This window comes from Caretta caretta, chromosome 4, assembly GCF_965140235.1.
Source record: "Caretta caretta isolate rCarCar2 chromosome 4, rCarCar1.hap1, whole genome shotgun sequence".
NCBI classification, from domain to species: domain Eukaryota; kingdom Metazoa; phylum Chordata; order Testudines; family Cheloniidae; genus Caretta; species Caretta caretta.
The window spans coordinates 123,401,230-123,414,141 of NC_134209.1; the positions used below are offsets into that span (position 1 = coordinate 123,401,230).

At 46.0% G+C, this 12,912-nt stretch overlaps 1 protein-coding gene across 2 annotated transcripts in view; it reads left to right on the forward strand.

The window, feature by feature from the left end:
• Nucleotides 1-306: 306 nt before the first annotated feature.
• Nucleotides 307-12,912, forward strand: part of FBXL5 (F-box and leucine rich repeat protein 5) — a 54,204-nt gene continuing 41,598 nt past the window's right edge. The window contains exons 1-2 of one of the 2 annotated variants that reach the window (XM_048848815.2): nt 307-483; nt 12,651-12,866. In XM_048848815.2, the coding sequence (XP_048704772.1) occupies nt 400-483; nt 12,651-12,866 (300 nt within the window). In that variant the 5' untranslated portion in view covers nt 307-399. Of the gene's footprint in view, nt 484-10,303; nt 10,908-12,650; nt 12,867-12,912 lie in introns of those variants that run through there. The other variant, XM_048848814.2, reaches the window with a different exon arrangement.

Genomic DNA, 12,912 nt, shown 5'->3' on the forward strand with positions numbered 1-12,912 from the left:
CGGCCCCGCCAAGGGGCGCAGGCTGCAGCCGGCCCCGCCCGCCCACGTGCGTTACCACCCACCCCCCCAGCGTTAGCGCTTTGCGGAGCCTGGTGCGGACGGGGCCCGAGCCGGGACCAGGGAAGCCAGCGGGGCGCCCCCAGTGTTGCCCTCACGGCTTAGCGCCGCCCCCCCCGGGCTCCTGGGAAGCGGCCCGTCAGCAAACAGGCGGCGCGCGCGGCGAAGCGCGAGCACGGCCGCTGCGGCAGGCCGCTGTTCAGCTGGCCCCTGTCACGTGCCGGGGGGCCAGGGCTGCTCCCAGCGCGGCCTCGGCGGGTTGGGGCATGCGCAGAGCGGTTGTCGCTGCCGCGGCGAGAGCTGCTGCTGGCGCGGGGCACGGCGAGTCTCTATGGGGAGAACATGGCTCCCTTCCCCGACGAGGTGGATGTCTTCACGGCTCCGCACTGGCGGATGAAGCAGCTGGTCGGGCTCTACTGCGACAAGGTACCGGGCGGGAGGAGCGGGCAGTCGGCGGCCGGAGTGGGGTGGGACCTACACGCCCCCTGGGGAGGATTTACTGACTGCGCAGCTGTCACCGCCCCTCCCCCCGGGATAGGGCAGGGGCACGCGGCCCTCGCGGGCTGCCGAGCCCCTCGCTCCGGCTCGGTCCCCAGGCAGCCGCCGCCGCTTCTTGCGCCAGCCCCGCGAGCACGGCAACTTCCGCCTGCCCCAGCAGAAGTAACTGCGTCTGCTTCCCGCCCGCTCCTCCTCCTCCCGGCAGCAGGGCTGTCCTGCCCGCGGGGGGGGGGGGGCGGTGTCCCCTTCCTCCCCCCCCCCCCCCCCCCGCATCAGCTCTCTCCTGCCCAGTGTGCTCTTCCCACTCCCCGAAAGCCCCCAGCAAGACTCCGCTGGTTTTTCCCAGCCGGGAGGAACGGAGCTTTTCCTGGCGCCTCCCACCCTCTCGCTTTATAAGAGGGGGCGACGCACGTACCCGGGTTCCAATTTTGGAGTTGGGGTTACAGGGCCCTGTGCAGGTATCCGTGTCCCATGCGAGGACCCACTGCAGGATTAGGGTCTATTTGTGACACGTCTATGAAGTGAATTTCTCAAGGATAAAGAGGCTCACTGTTTACACTGAAAAGCTTGCAATTTTATAAATCTGAGGTTCCCAAACTGTGGTGTGCCAACAGTGTGGTGTGGCCTGCAGAGCAGCTGCTGGCATCGCTTGCTGGTGATGTTGACTTTTTTCATTTGACGCTGCAAAACTCCATTCATGGTCATTTTAAGAATACATTAAGTACTTTCTTAATGTTGTTTCCCCGTGTAAGTAACCTCTGTAGTTTCCATGGCCGTGTTATATGGTCACAATTGATCTGCCTGTTGTGAGAGGCCAGTCTGGTGGTCTGTACTATTTCAGGTACAGACCGTGTGGAGGGAGGGGGTTTGTGAGACGATCTCTAAAATGTTCTCCATGCTATGAAAAAGTTTGAGAACTTCCTACTGGAAAACACAGCCTTTGAGTACTGTTGACGTAGTAGGCCTTAACACTCTTTTCCATTGTTCTTGGAATGTTCACACAATCTTATTCATGTATTTGTTTTTCAAGATTTCTACAAAGTTTTTACTAAATTAATCACTGTCCTAAAAGCAAGCTGTAGTGATGCTGAACTGGTTGGACAGGAGTGTAGGTTGTCAAATATTGACAGAATCTTGAATTCAACTGTCCTGTTGTGTGAGTTTACTTTCTAATTTTCCAACATTTTCATGCAATAAACCGTGGCCCAACTTTTACAAAATACATATGGAGGGCAAATCTGGATTTACCATTTTAAGTGATAGAAGAGAAGGAAGATGTGTAAGATTGTGTCCTGTTAGCCACATTTCAGCTGCTTCTTTATCTGAACTCAACCTCTGACCTTTGTATTTGCGATCAGTCATGTTGGCTAGATAGTGGAAAAGTTCCTAGCTGCTCAGAATTGTTTTTTGACTTCTGCTCTTATGAGGTTAGAGATCTTTGTTAATCAGATCAAATAAGGCTTTGCTGTATGGATTATTCATAATTATTCTCAGGTTGTCTTTCATGTTCTATCAATCATGTCAATTTTGATTCTTTTAGTTCTTTCACTAATATTTGTTTACATTATATGTTAACCTGTACATTTTAAAATCTGTCTGGAGGAGCACATTAGAGGAAAGATGCTTTGATCATTTCTTTACATTGAGGCAATTTATTAAGTTAGTGTCTTTACTTTTAGTTCATACAACATAATCAGAGGTTAATCTTTGCCAAATTTTGAGGTGAAAAATGCTCCTGACTGAAACTGAAATGCTGCTGGAAGGCTTGGATCAGGGATTTTCATGATTAAATTGTGGCTACGTTTTTGTGGCAACAGAAGCATTGAAAATATTTCACTATTAAGGTTTTCAAAATAATCAACATTCTGATCTTCTCTTTCAAAAGACAAAATTTTGTTGAATGACACACCTTGATTGTGAAGAAACTGATTTTTTTTCTGCACTTAAGATGAGCCCAAATCATTTCTATCTTGCTGCGTAACACCTCTTCACAATATTTGCATTTTACTTTAGAAAAATTCTTTCCATTATTTTAGTTCTCAATCACTTCTTTTCATTTCATTCAACTGTAGGCATGTTGAGTCAGAAACTCATGCAGTGATATTTGGTAATAACTAAACTCTAAGCAACAGAATACAGTGTTGATCAGGAGCTTTCACACTTAACTGGTTTTAGAATGAGAAACAACCGCCAAGCAAATTCAATGCAACTAAGACAGAAAAATAGGATGAGTTAACTATATAGAGTGATGTTTATATAAAACCACATTATTAGGTGTCCTGCAGTCCTTACAGAAGATTCTAGCTTTAAGTAAATCAGGCCTCCTTACAATTCACAACTTCATTTGTTATCCCTTCTTCAACATCCCAAGACTGTTGAATCCACTCACTAGCCATGTCCCTTACCATTCTCAGTGACTACATTCATTCCTTTTCCCATCTTGCTTTCTGGACCATTCTAAAACTTCTTATTATGCTTGTTAGAAAATAACACTGATTTCATCATTTCTCTTTGATCTCTTTAGAATATTTTCATTCACACATGAAAATTGCAGCCAGTTTCTTATATAAAAACCTTTCAAATGTGTTGTGTTCTCCTGTAAGTCAGAGGTCTAGAACAGGGGAGAAACCAGCAAACCTGCTGTAATCCAGTGTTTCAGAGTAGCAGCCGTGTTAGTCTGTTTCCACAAAAAGAAAAGGACTTGTGGCTCTAAGGTGCCACAAGTCCTCCTTTTTTTTTTACTGTAATCAGTGTTTCAGAATCATCCCCTTCCCTGTCTCCTCACAACCCTGTCTCCTTCCACCCTCAAATCCTCCTAAGCAGCAACTGGTACCTCAGCTCTTTTCTCCCCCTCCCTCCAAAGCTGTCTAGCAGCACAAAATGTTCTCACCTCTTTAGATCCCTTTTTCCTCCCCACTCTATCATTTTCTATCCTTCCAGCCCACCTGCAGCTCTAGATTGTCCTCATCCTAGCCATAGCAGTCTCTTGTTTTCTCCTATAGTCACTCAACATTTCATTTTCCCCCTGCCTTTTGCCTTCTCTGGCTCTAGCCTCAACAGCTTCTCCTTCGCCCAGCTTCATTCCCAGCAGTTATAGCTTTAGCAGGGCCTCCCTTCCTCCATAACCACGCTACTTCCAGTAGTAATGGTCTCATCGCGATCTCTGCTTCTGCCCCCAGTAGTAGTAAGAGGAGAGAAGAGAAGCTGCAGTCCTCTAAAAGTCGGAGGGTATAATTAGTGTCTTGCAGTATTTATTCAGGTATTATGCAATTATCCCACAGCACCTGCATAATCTCTGCAAAGTAAACCCTGACTTTAATGAGTTATTTCAATTTGTTAGAGTATCTTTGTTTTCAGTATGTTTTTGCAGTTAGTGTCTCCCAAAATGGGGGATTAAGCAAAAGTGGGGTATTTTCTCAGTGTCCCCTTTCAATATGACTGACTATCTTGGAGACCTACATTAGGGAATTGTCTGACAAAGGGGAGACAGAAACATTCCTAAAAGAAAAGGAGTACTTGTGGCACCTTAGAGACTAACCAATTTATTTGAGCATAAGCTTTCGTAAGCTGTAGCTCACGAAAGCTTATGCTCAAATAAATTGGTTAGTCTCTAAGGTGCCACAAGTACTCCTTTTCTTTTTGCGAATACAGACTAACACGGCTGTTACTCTGAAAGAAACATTCCTGCAGCTTCTGTAATGGTGAGTCACCATAGCAGTGGAAACATGCCCTGGTACTGCTTTCTTTTCACCCCTGATCCTCATCCTTCATACACATTTAGAGACTAAAAGCTTTGTCTATAAATTATTAGATCTGTTAGTTACTAGTGTAGTTCCCCCAGTGAAACTAGTGTAGACAAAGCTAAGGCATCACAGTGGTAAAAATAGCTGAGCCATATGTTCACTATAGTTTCTGCTGTTAGAGCGGCACCTATTGAGAATTAGGCCTTTGCAAAATCCTTGTGTAGACACATCCTAATAGTCTCTCATGCTACTGAGAGAGGTTCAAACATGAAACCAAAATGAGTTACTGTGCTGGATTTTCAATGCAAGTCTGCACCCAGTTGATAGTTACTTTGCTTTGGGTAGTTCTGCCCAACAGCTGTATTGGTTATATGATGCAAAATATCCTCCTAGAAAATCAGCAGACTTACTGAAATGTTTTTTTCCATCTCTGCTGTGCTCCACCCAACCTTTGCAATTATCTTCATGATCATCAGCCCTTCTAAAACAAAAATGTTGTTTGCCTTAATCTTTATTTGTTCAAATGTAGTGGCTTTTTATTAAACTTTACTAAAGCCTTTAATGGAATCGCAGAGCAATTGATAATTTTATGTGCAAGAGATGATAGCCTTGTATCTACTGAGTTACAGGCTGTGAGATTGTGAGTTCTATTTAGAGTTCTGTCATGGACTTGGAACAAATCCTGTCCTGCATATCACAGCATGCATAGCGTAGGATGGGCTGCTTTGACTTATGGTGGCTTGTTGCATCTGAATAGTTGGGAGTGTTAGGTGCATTAGCTGGTTCTCTTACCATTCATCTGGCACCAATGTGCTTGGGGATGGGGAGGTAATATGCTGTCTTAGTGCTCCAGTTATTTCTGATAACTGGTTAAAGTGGCTTTGCAGCCCCTAGAAGTTGAGCTACTGTAAAGATTCCACCATGGAGCCCAGAATCAGGCCCTTTATGTGTGACCTCGAGCCTTGTCCTTATTCTGTTCCTCAGTTTCTTCATCTGTAAAATGGAAATAATAGTATTTAGCCACTGCACAAGGGAGTTATGATGATAAATTCACTAATGCCTGTAAAGTGCTTTGAATTACACACACATTCTAGTGTTTCATAAAATTAGAACATTGAGAATTATTGAATATGTTAAAAGGCTAGTTGATAGTCTAATGACTTCTAAGATTTAAGATACTTCTTCTCATAGTAGAACAGTATGTTAAAATTAGGCTTGGTAGAATTTGATTTTAATGTATAGCTGTTGGTAAACATCGATTTCAGCTGACACAAACAACCCCCCCAAACAGTTGATAACGGTGGGCGTACCTACGGATTGGGTGGCGTTGGCCATGGAAGGAGCCCTCTGTTGCCTTGCTGTCACAGGAGTGAGGGAACAGCGCCATTACAGTGGAGTGGCAGAGGGCTCCCTGCACTGCTGTGGGGCAGGCACAAGGTACTGGGGAGGCTGCAGTTCTTCTGGCCTAGCGGGGCAGAGGCTTCTGGCCAGGACTGTGCAAGGAAGAGTCCTTGTTATCCCTGGCCGCAGAGACCACCTCACTGCTGAATAGTTTTGGCCATCGGCAGGAGTCATTCAGTAGCAGGGTGGCTTCCATGCAGCTGAGGATTTGTCCTCCTATTCACTCATTCAGCTGTGGCCTGCCAAGACCCCAGCCTTCCTCACACCTTGTCCCTGGAGGGAACCTGTATCACCAGCTCTGTGGCCTTGCAGGCACCCCGCTGCAGTTCCGCTGTCATGGCCCCACTCATTCATTCATTAGCCATGAGTGTGGGAGCTGTCCCTAGGCAGGAAGAGTTTACCATTGGTATGGCCTCCCCCTGGCCAGGACTCATCATCCTCCTTCAAGACCTGATTGGGGGGTCTGTACTCAAGGCCAGAACAACTGCAGCCTCCCCTGCACCTTGTGCCCTGGTATCTTGAGCCCCTTGGCTGTACAGGGAGTCCCCTGCTGCAGCATTGTCAGCACTGCCCTAACCCTGATCCCAGCTCTACCCTGCACAACTGTAAAAATAAATATAGTTAAAAACAGAAAAAAAAACCCCTTAAATATAAATTGATAAAAATAATCTAAATTAGAAAAAAAATCAAGTTCTGCCAAGACAAAATTCTAGTTTATTCATAACTGCTTGCTGGTTGTATCAAAGCTGTATCTACCTATGGTGGCTAAAGTACGCTTTTACTGTTTTTTTAAATCATGTTAAGTTTTCTGAGCCAACAAGCGTAGTCAGAGTAGTTGGAATCCATTCTTTCTCAGTCATTGGCAGTATAGTTATTTACTAAGTTTCAGTTGCAGGGCCAATCAGTTATATCTGTAAAAATTACTAAGAGCAAATGTATTGAGCTCCATGGGTGTCAATAGGGGCATTATTTGGTCTATTGAAAACTTTTAATTGTGATGATATGTGCGAAGGAAAGAACAGAGCCTTGACTTTCAGATTCCAGGCTGAGTTTGCCTGTCTACTGCTTAGTTCAGAAGTAAAAAGTTTTGAGAAAAAAAATCTACTTCATATGAAAATTCAGACAAGAAAACAGTGTCTTATGATGCAATCTTTAGTCACTTTTCACACTTCAGCTGCACTTTATATAATTCTATTCTGGGGTAAAACAAAATTTATGAGAGAATAAAGTAATATGCCCATCTCTTTTCTTCATATTTTTACTGTTTTACCTGAACTGGTCAACTACCAACTAGAAGAAGAACTTTTCTTTTTAAGATCAGAGCAATGTGCCTGTGTCTAGATAATATGACCTACCCAATTTAGGCTTTGGGAGTGTTGTAATAAATTGCATGACAATATTATTTGATGATAGAAAAGCAAGCTTTTTCTTCTTCCCCTCCCCTTCCTGCTGTTGGGATTGGAAATAATAGCTCTAAGGATATGTCTGCGTTATGGAGACTGTACTGGCAAAGCAATGCTTGCATAGCCCTGTAGTGTAGATGCAGCCTCTGCCTACAGAAGCGGTTTTTCTGTTGCTGTGGGAACGTCACCTCTCCAAAAGTTAGCTACGTTGACAGAAGCACTTGGGAGTATACTGGCATAATTATGTTGATTGGGGTGGGTTTTTTTCACTCCCCGACTGATGTAGCTGTGCAGATGTAATTTTCAAGGGTACAGTAGGCTTGGTTTATGCTTAAACTTTAGATCGACCTAGTTATGTCATTTAGGTGTGTGAAAAATTCACGCTCTTGAATGCCATGGTTAGGCTGATGTAACCTCCAGTGTAGATGTGGCTAGGTCAACAGAAGGGCTGGTCTACGCTGAAAACTTACATCAGCATAGCATGTGTCTCTGGGCTATGAAAAATCTACGCCCCCTCAGAGACGTAGCTATGTCCACCTAACCCCTGGTATAGACTGTGCTAGGTCAATGGACGAATTGTTCTGTTGACCTAGTAACACCTCTTGGGGAGGTGGATTAGCTACAGCAATGGGCGAATCTTATTCCTGGAGGAATTCTGTGCCAAAAAAATTAAAAATTCTGTGCACAGTATTTTAAAATTCTGCATATTTTGTCAGAATAACACAATATAATCACACCAGTTTCAATTATTTGGTAATTTATTTCAAAATACCTCTCCAGGTATGTTTGTAACAATATAGACGACAAAAAAGATTCCGGAAATGATTTTTGACACACATTCCTTACTAGGCATATTAATACAGAACTTTGAGAAATAATTCATTTAAACTACAATACAGAAACACGTTTCGTTCACCTCCTCAGCAGCAGTGCAGAGATTTGGGGGAGTCAGGGCTAACCGAGGAGCTGAAGGAGAGGGAAGTAATTGCTGGGAGTCTGGGTGTGAACTTGGAGGGTTGTTGGGTGGGAGGGAGAAGTGGGGGGGGGGGATTGTTAGAGAGCCTCCCCCATGCAGACCCTGGCCTACCAGTAGCCCCTCTCATTCAGTCAGACACGTCCCTGCACCCCATTCAGCTGCCTCTCCTGACCCCGGCCCCATGTGTCCCTGCACTTAAGCACTCCTCCCCCTTCCCGCTCTCTGGCCCTGCACTCCCATCCCTGTCCCCATGTGGCCTTCCACCCTTGCTCTTTCAGTCTGCACTCCAGTCTGCCCCCCCCAGCCTGTCTGAACTCCAGTCTGTGACACCCCCCCCCAGCAGCCTCATGGGCCCCATGCTGTCCGTCCCCTCATATCCTGTGCCTCCTGATATGGCCCCATAGGTAGAGCGCTGTGAGGAATGCAGCCTCTTCTCTTCCCTATCTGCAGTTAGGGCTGTTCTTGCCAGGGAGCAGCTGCTCTCTGTTCTGGTGCCAGAGCAGCCCCTGGTCGGTGAAAGGCCTAACTACAGCACTTCTCCAGCTGAATGTATTTTCTGCCGGGGTGGGAGGGCAGAGAATCTGTGTGGGACATGAATTCTGCGCATATGCAGTGGCACAGAATTCCCCCGGGAGTAGAATCTCTCCTGTTGTTGTAGTGAGTGTCTACATTGAGGCGTTACAGTGGCACAACTGCAGTATAGCAGCTGTGCTTCTCTTGGGGTTTAAGTGTGGACATACCTCTGGTTACCACTGCTCAGGGACGTTGATTACCTACATTGTTGGAAGGAAATCTTTCTGTCAGTACAGGAAGTATTTACACCATGGGCACTACTAGTTAAAGTTGCAGCTATGCCGCTGTACTACCTAACACCCTTACAGCATTGTGAATCGACCTGTGTACTTATCTGGCCTCCATCACTGTATCTGAATGCCTCTCAAATCTTAGATGTGTACATGGTATTTATCCTTATCAACATCCTTGTAGGGTAGGGAAGTGCTGCTCTTCCTGTTTTATAGATGAGGGAACTGAGGCACAGAGATAGTAAATGACTTGCTCAAAGGAATTCTGTGGCAGAGTCAGAAATTGAACCTAGATTTCCTCAGCTACCGTTCTAGTCCAGTGCCTCAACCACAGGGCCATCCTTCCTCTCTGGTGAGCTTATGCCATCACTACTACCTTTTACTAACACATGACACCCAGAGTATGAAATTGACTAGTCTGTCTTCGTCATCCAAGATGAATGAAATGTTGAAAGTGTAAGGAAAATCCTCATTATTTAAGAATCCACTTAATAAATTCAGGTGGTGCTAGAGGACGAGATAAGGGAAAATTTTAAAATGAGTTCAGTGCTTTTTCAGCTTGGAGTGCTATACTCCTTTATCTAGGAGAAGTGTGGTTATTAGAGAGAGCTCAAGAAGGAGAGACAGGAACTGCTAAATTCTAATCCTGGCTCTGCCACTGACTTGCTGTGTAGCCTTGTACTTGATCTCACACCTTCCCCTCTGTAAAACAGGGATAATAATTCTTTACGCTGGGATGCTACTAGGATTATCTTCCTAATTGTCCAGAGTCTTGATATATAGAGTGCTACATGCATTTTAATTATTGATCTTACGGGCATTGTTTTGCATTGAGTCATCCTCCTTCCAAGTTCCAAAAAAAGGTGTGGTGACTATATTGTAAAGAGAAACATAGCAGTTTTCTTACAAAAGTTTGTGTGCTAAGGGTCTTTGTTTGGTCTTGCCTTTTTTGTCTGTTGTATTTAGATAGTCTTTGGATTATGCCCATCTTCTCCCAACCTTATCCTGAGATTGACGTTGACATCTAAATGAACTAGATGTCTTTCTGATGACTGGTTTGGAGAAATCCAAAGGTTTCTAGGGTTTTTGTCTCCTATCCTGTCTACTGTCAGTTTTTGAACTGGACAACTGGGATATGTCTATACTGCAGCTAGGAGCAATCCTCCCAGTCCAGGTAGATGGACTCACATGAATGTGCAGTGTTCCCTCTAATTTTTCCCTCGCACGTGCGGAATAAATTTTGTTTTGTGCATCAATATGGAGATCATGTCATACATCACCTCCATATTGGTGCACATAATAAAATTCAAGTGGGGGGGTGGGGCCGAGGGGTTTGGAGTGTGGTAGGGGACTCAGGGCTGGGCAGAGGGTTGGAATGTGGGGGGGTGAGGACTCCGGCTGGGGGTGCGGGCCCTGGAGTGGAGCCGGGGATCGGGGCTTTGGGGTGCAGGTGGCCCCAGGGCTACACTGGGGAAAGTAGAACCCCCCCGGCTGTCTTGGGAGACAGGCCAGTCCTTGCCTACAGACAGCCCCCCAACCTGAAGCAAATACTCACCAGCAACCACATACCACACAGCAGAACCACTAACCCAGGAACCTATCCTTGCAACAAAGCCCATTGCCAACTGTGTCCACATATCTATTCAGGGGACACCATCACAGGGCCTAATAACATCAGCCACACTATCAGAGGCTCGTTCACCTGCTCATCCACCAATGTGATATATGCCATCATGTGCCAGCAATGCCCCTCTGCTATGTACATTGGTCAAACTGGATAGTCTCTACGTAAAAGAATAAATGGACACAAATCAGATGTCAAGAATTATAACATTCCTAAACCAGTCGGAGAACACTTCAGTCTCTCTGGTCACGCGATTACAGACATGAAAGTTGTGATATTACAACAAAAAAACTTCAAATCCAGACTCCAGCGAGAGACTGTTGAATTGGAATTCATTTGCAAATTGGATACAATTAACTTAGGCTTGAATAGAGACTGGGAGTGGCTAAGTCATTATGCAAGGTAACCTATTTCCCCTTGTTTTTTCCTACCCCCTCCCCCCCCCCGACGTTCTTGTTAAACCCTGGATTTGTGCTGGAAATGGCCCACCTTGATTATCATACACATTGTAAGGAGAGTGATCACTTTAGATAAGCTATTACCAGCAGGAGAGTGGGGTGGGGGGAGGTATTTTTTCATGTTTTGTGTGTATATAATAAGATCTTCTACACTTTCCACAGTATGCATCCGATGAAGTGAGCTGTGGCTCACGAAAGCTTATGCTCAAATAAATTGGTTAGTCTCTAAGGTGCCACAAGTACTCCTTTTCATTTATCACCTTATTATCTTCTAGGTGTTTGCAAATTGATTGCTTAATTATTTGCTCCATTATATGGTTCAGCTTCTTTAGTTTAGGTCAGGGGTGGCCAACCTGTGGCTCCGGAGCCACATGCAGCTATTCAGAAGTTTAATATGTGGCTCCTTGTATAGGCAGTGACTCCGGGGTTGGAGCTACAGGCGCCAATTTTCCAAGGTGCCGGGGGGTGCTCACTGCTCAACCCCTGGCTCTGCCACAGGCTCTGCCCCCACTCCATCCCTTCCCGCACCCTCCCCTGAGCCGCCATTCCTTGGCTCCCCCACCCCCGAGCCTGCTGCACGCCATGAAATAGCTGATCGGGAGGGAGGGGAAGGCGCTGGTTGGCAGGGCTGGCAGCCAGTGGGAGGCTCTGGGAGTGGGCAGGGAAGAGCTGATGTGGGGGCAGGGGGGCTACTGACTTATTACTGTGACTCTTTGGTAATGTACATTGGTAAATTCTGGCTCCTTCTCAGGCTCAGGTTGGCCACTCCTGGTTTTGGTCTATCAGTATCATATTATGTAACGGGTTATTTACCCGCTGAATTTAAAGCTGGGATGAGGAACAAACAGTGCATATGAGTAGAGCCCTACCAAATTCACGGTTTGGCTCCTGACCCAAAAAGATGGTGTGTGTGTGGGGGGGGGGGGGATGGTCGGGTCACAAGATTATTTTGACAGGGGAGGGTGTTGCAATACTGCTACTCTTACTTCTGCACTGCTGCTGGCGGCGGTGCTGCCTTCAGAGCTGGGCAGCTGGAGAGCAGCAGCTGCTGGCTGGGCTTCCAGCCCTGAAGGCAGAGCTGCTGCCAGCAGCAGTGCAGAAGTAAGGATGGCATGATACGGTAGTGCTACCTGTACTTCTGCGCTGCTGCCTCCAGACCTGGGCCCTCAGTCAGCAGCCGCCACTCTCCGGCTGCCCAGCTCTGAAGGCAGCAGCACAGAAGTAAGGGTGGAATGGTATGGTATTACCCCACCCTTACTTCTATGCTGCTGCTGGCAGGGCGTTGCCTTCAGAGCTGGGTGCTGACCAACAGTCACTGTTTTCCGGTTGCCTAGCTCTGAAGGTAGTGCAGAAATAAGGGTGGCAATACTGTGCCCCCCCCCTCCCCAAATAACCTTGCAATCCCCCTGCAACTCCCTTTTGGGTCAGGACCCCCAATTTGAGAAACACTGATTCCCCCCGCCCCCGAAATCTGTATAGTATAGGGCAAAAGCACACAAAAGACCAGATTTCACGGGGGGAGACCAGATTTCACAGTCGGAGATGCATTTTTCATGGCCATGAATTTGGTAGGGCCCTACATATGAGAAGTGGGAGTTGCATATACTACTTTAGATGCTAACTTGACTTGCAAGGATTAAAAAAAAAAAAAAAATCCAGAGGGAAAATTAGCCTCTCTTTCTTCTAGCTTTCCAAGACCAACTTCGCCAACAACAATGATTTTCGGGCTCTTCTGCAATCACTGTATGCCACGTTCAAGGAATTTAAAATGCACGAGCAGATCGAAAATGAATACATCATTGGCTTACTTCAGCAGCGCAGTCGGACTGTGTATAACGTTCACTCGGACAACAAACTCTCCGAGATGCTTAGTCTCTTTGAGAAAGGGCTGAAGAATGTGAAGGTAAGCTTCCAAAAATAGGCTAAAAGAAGTACTACTTTAACTTTTG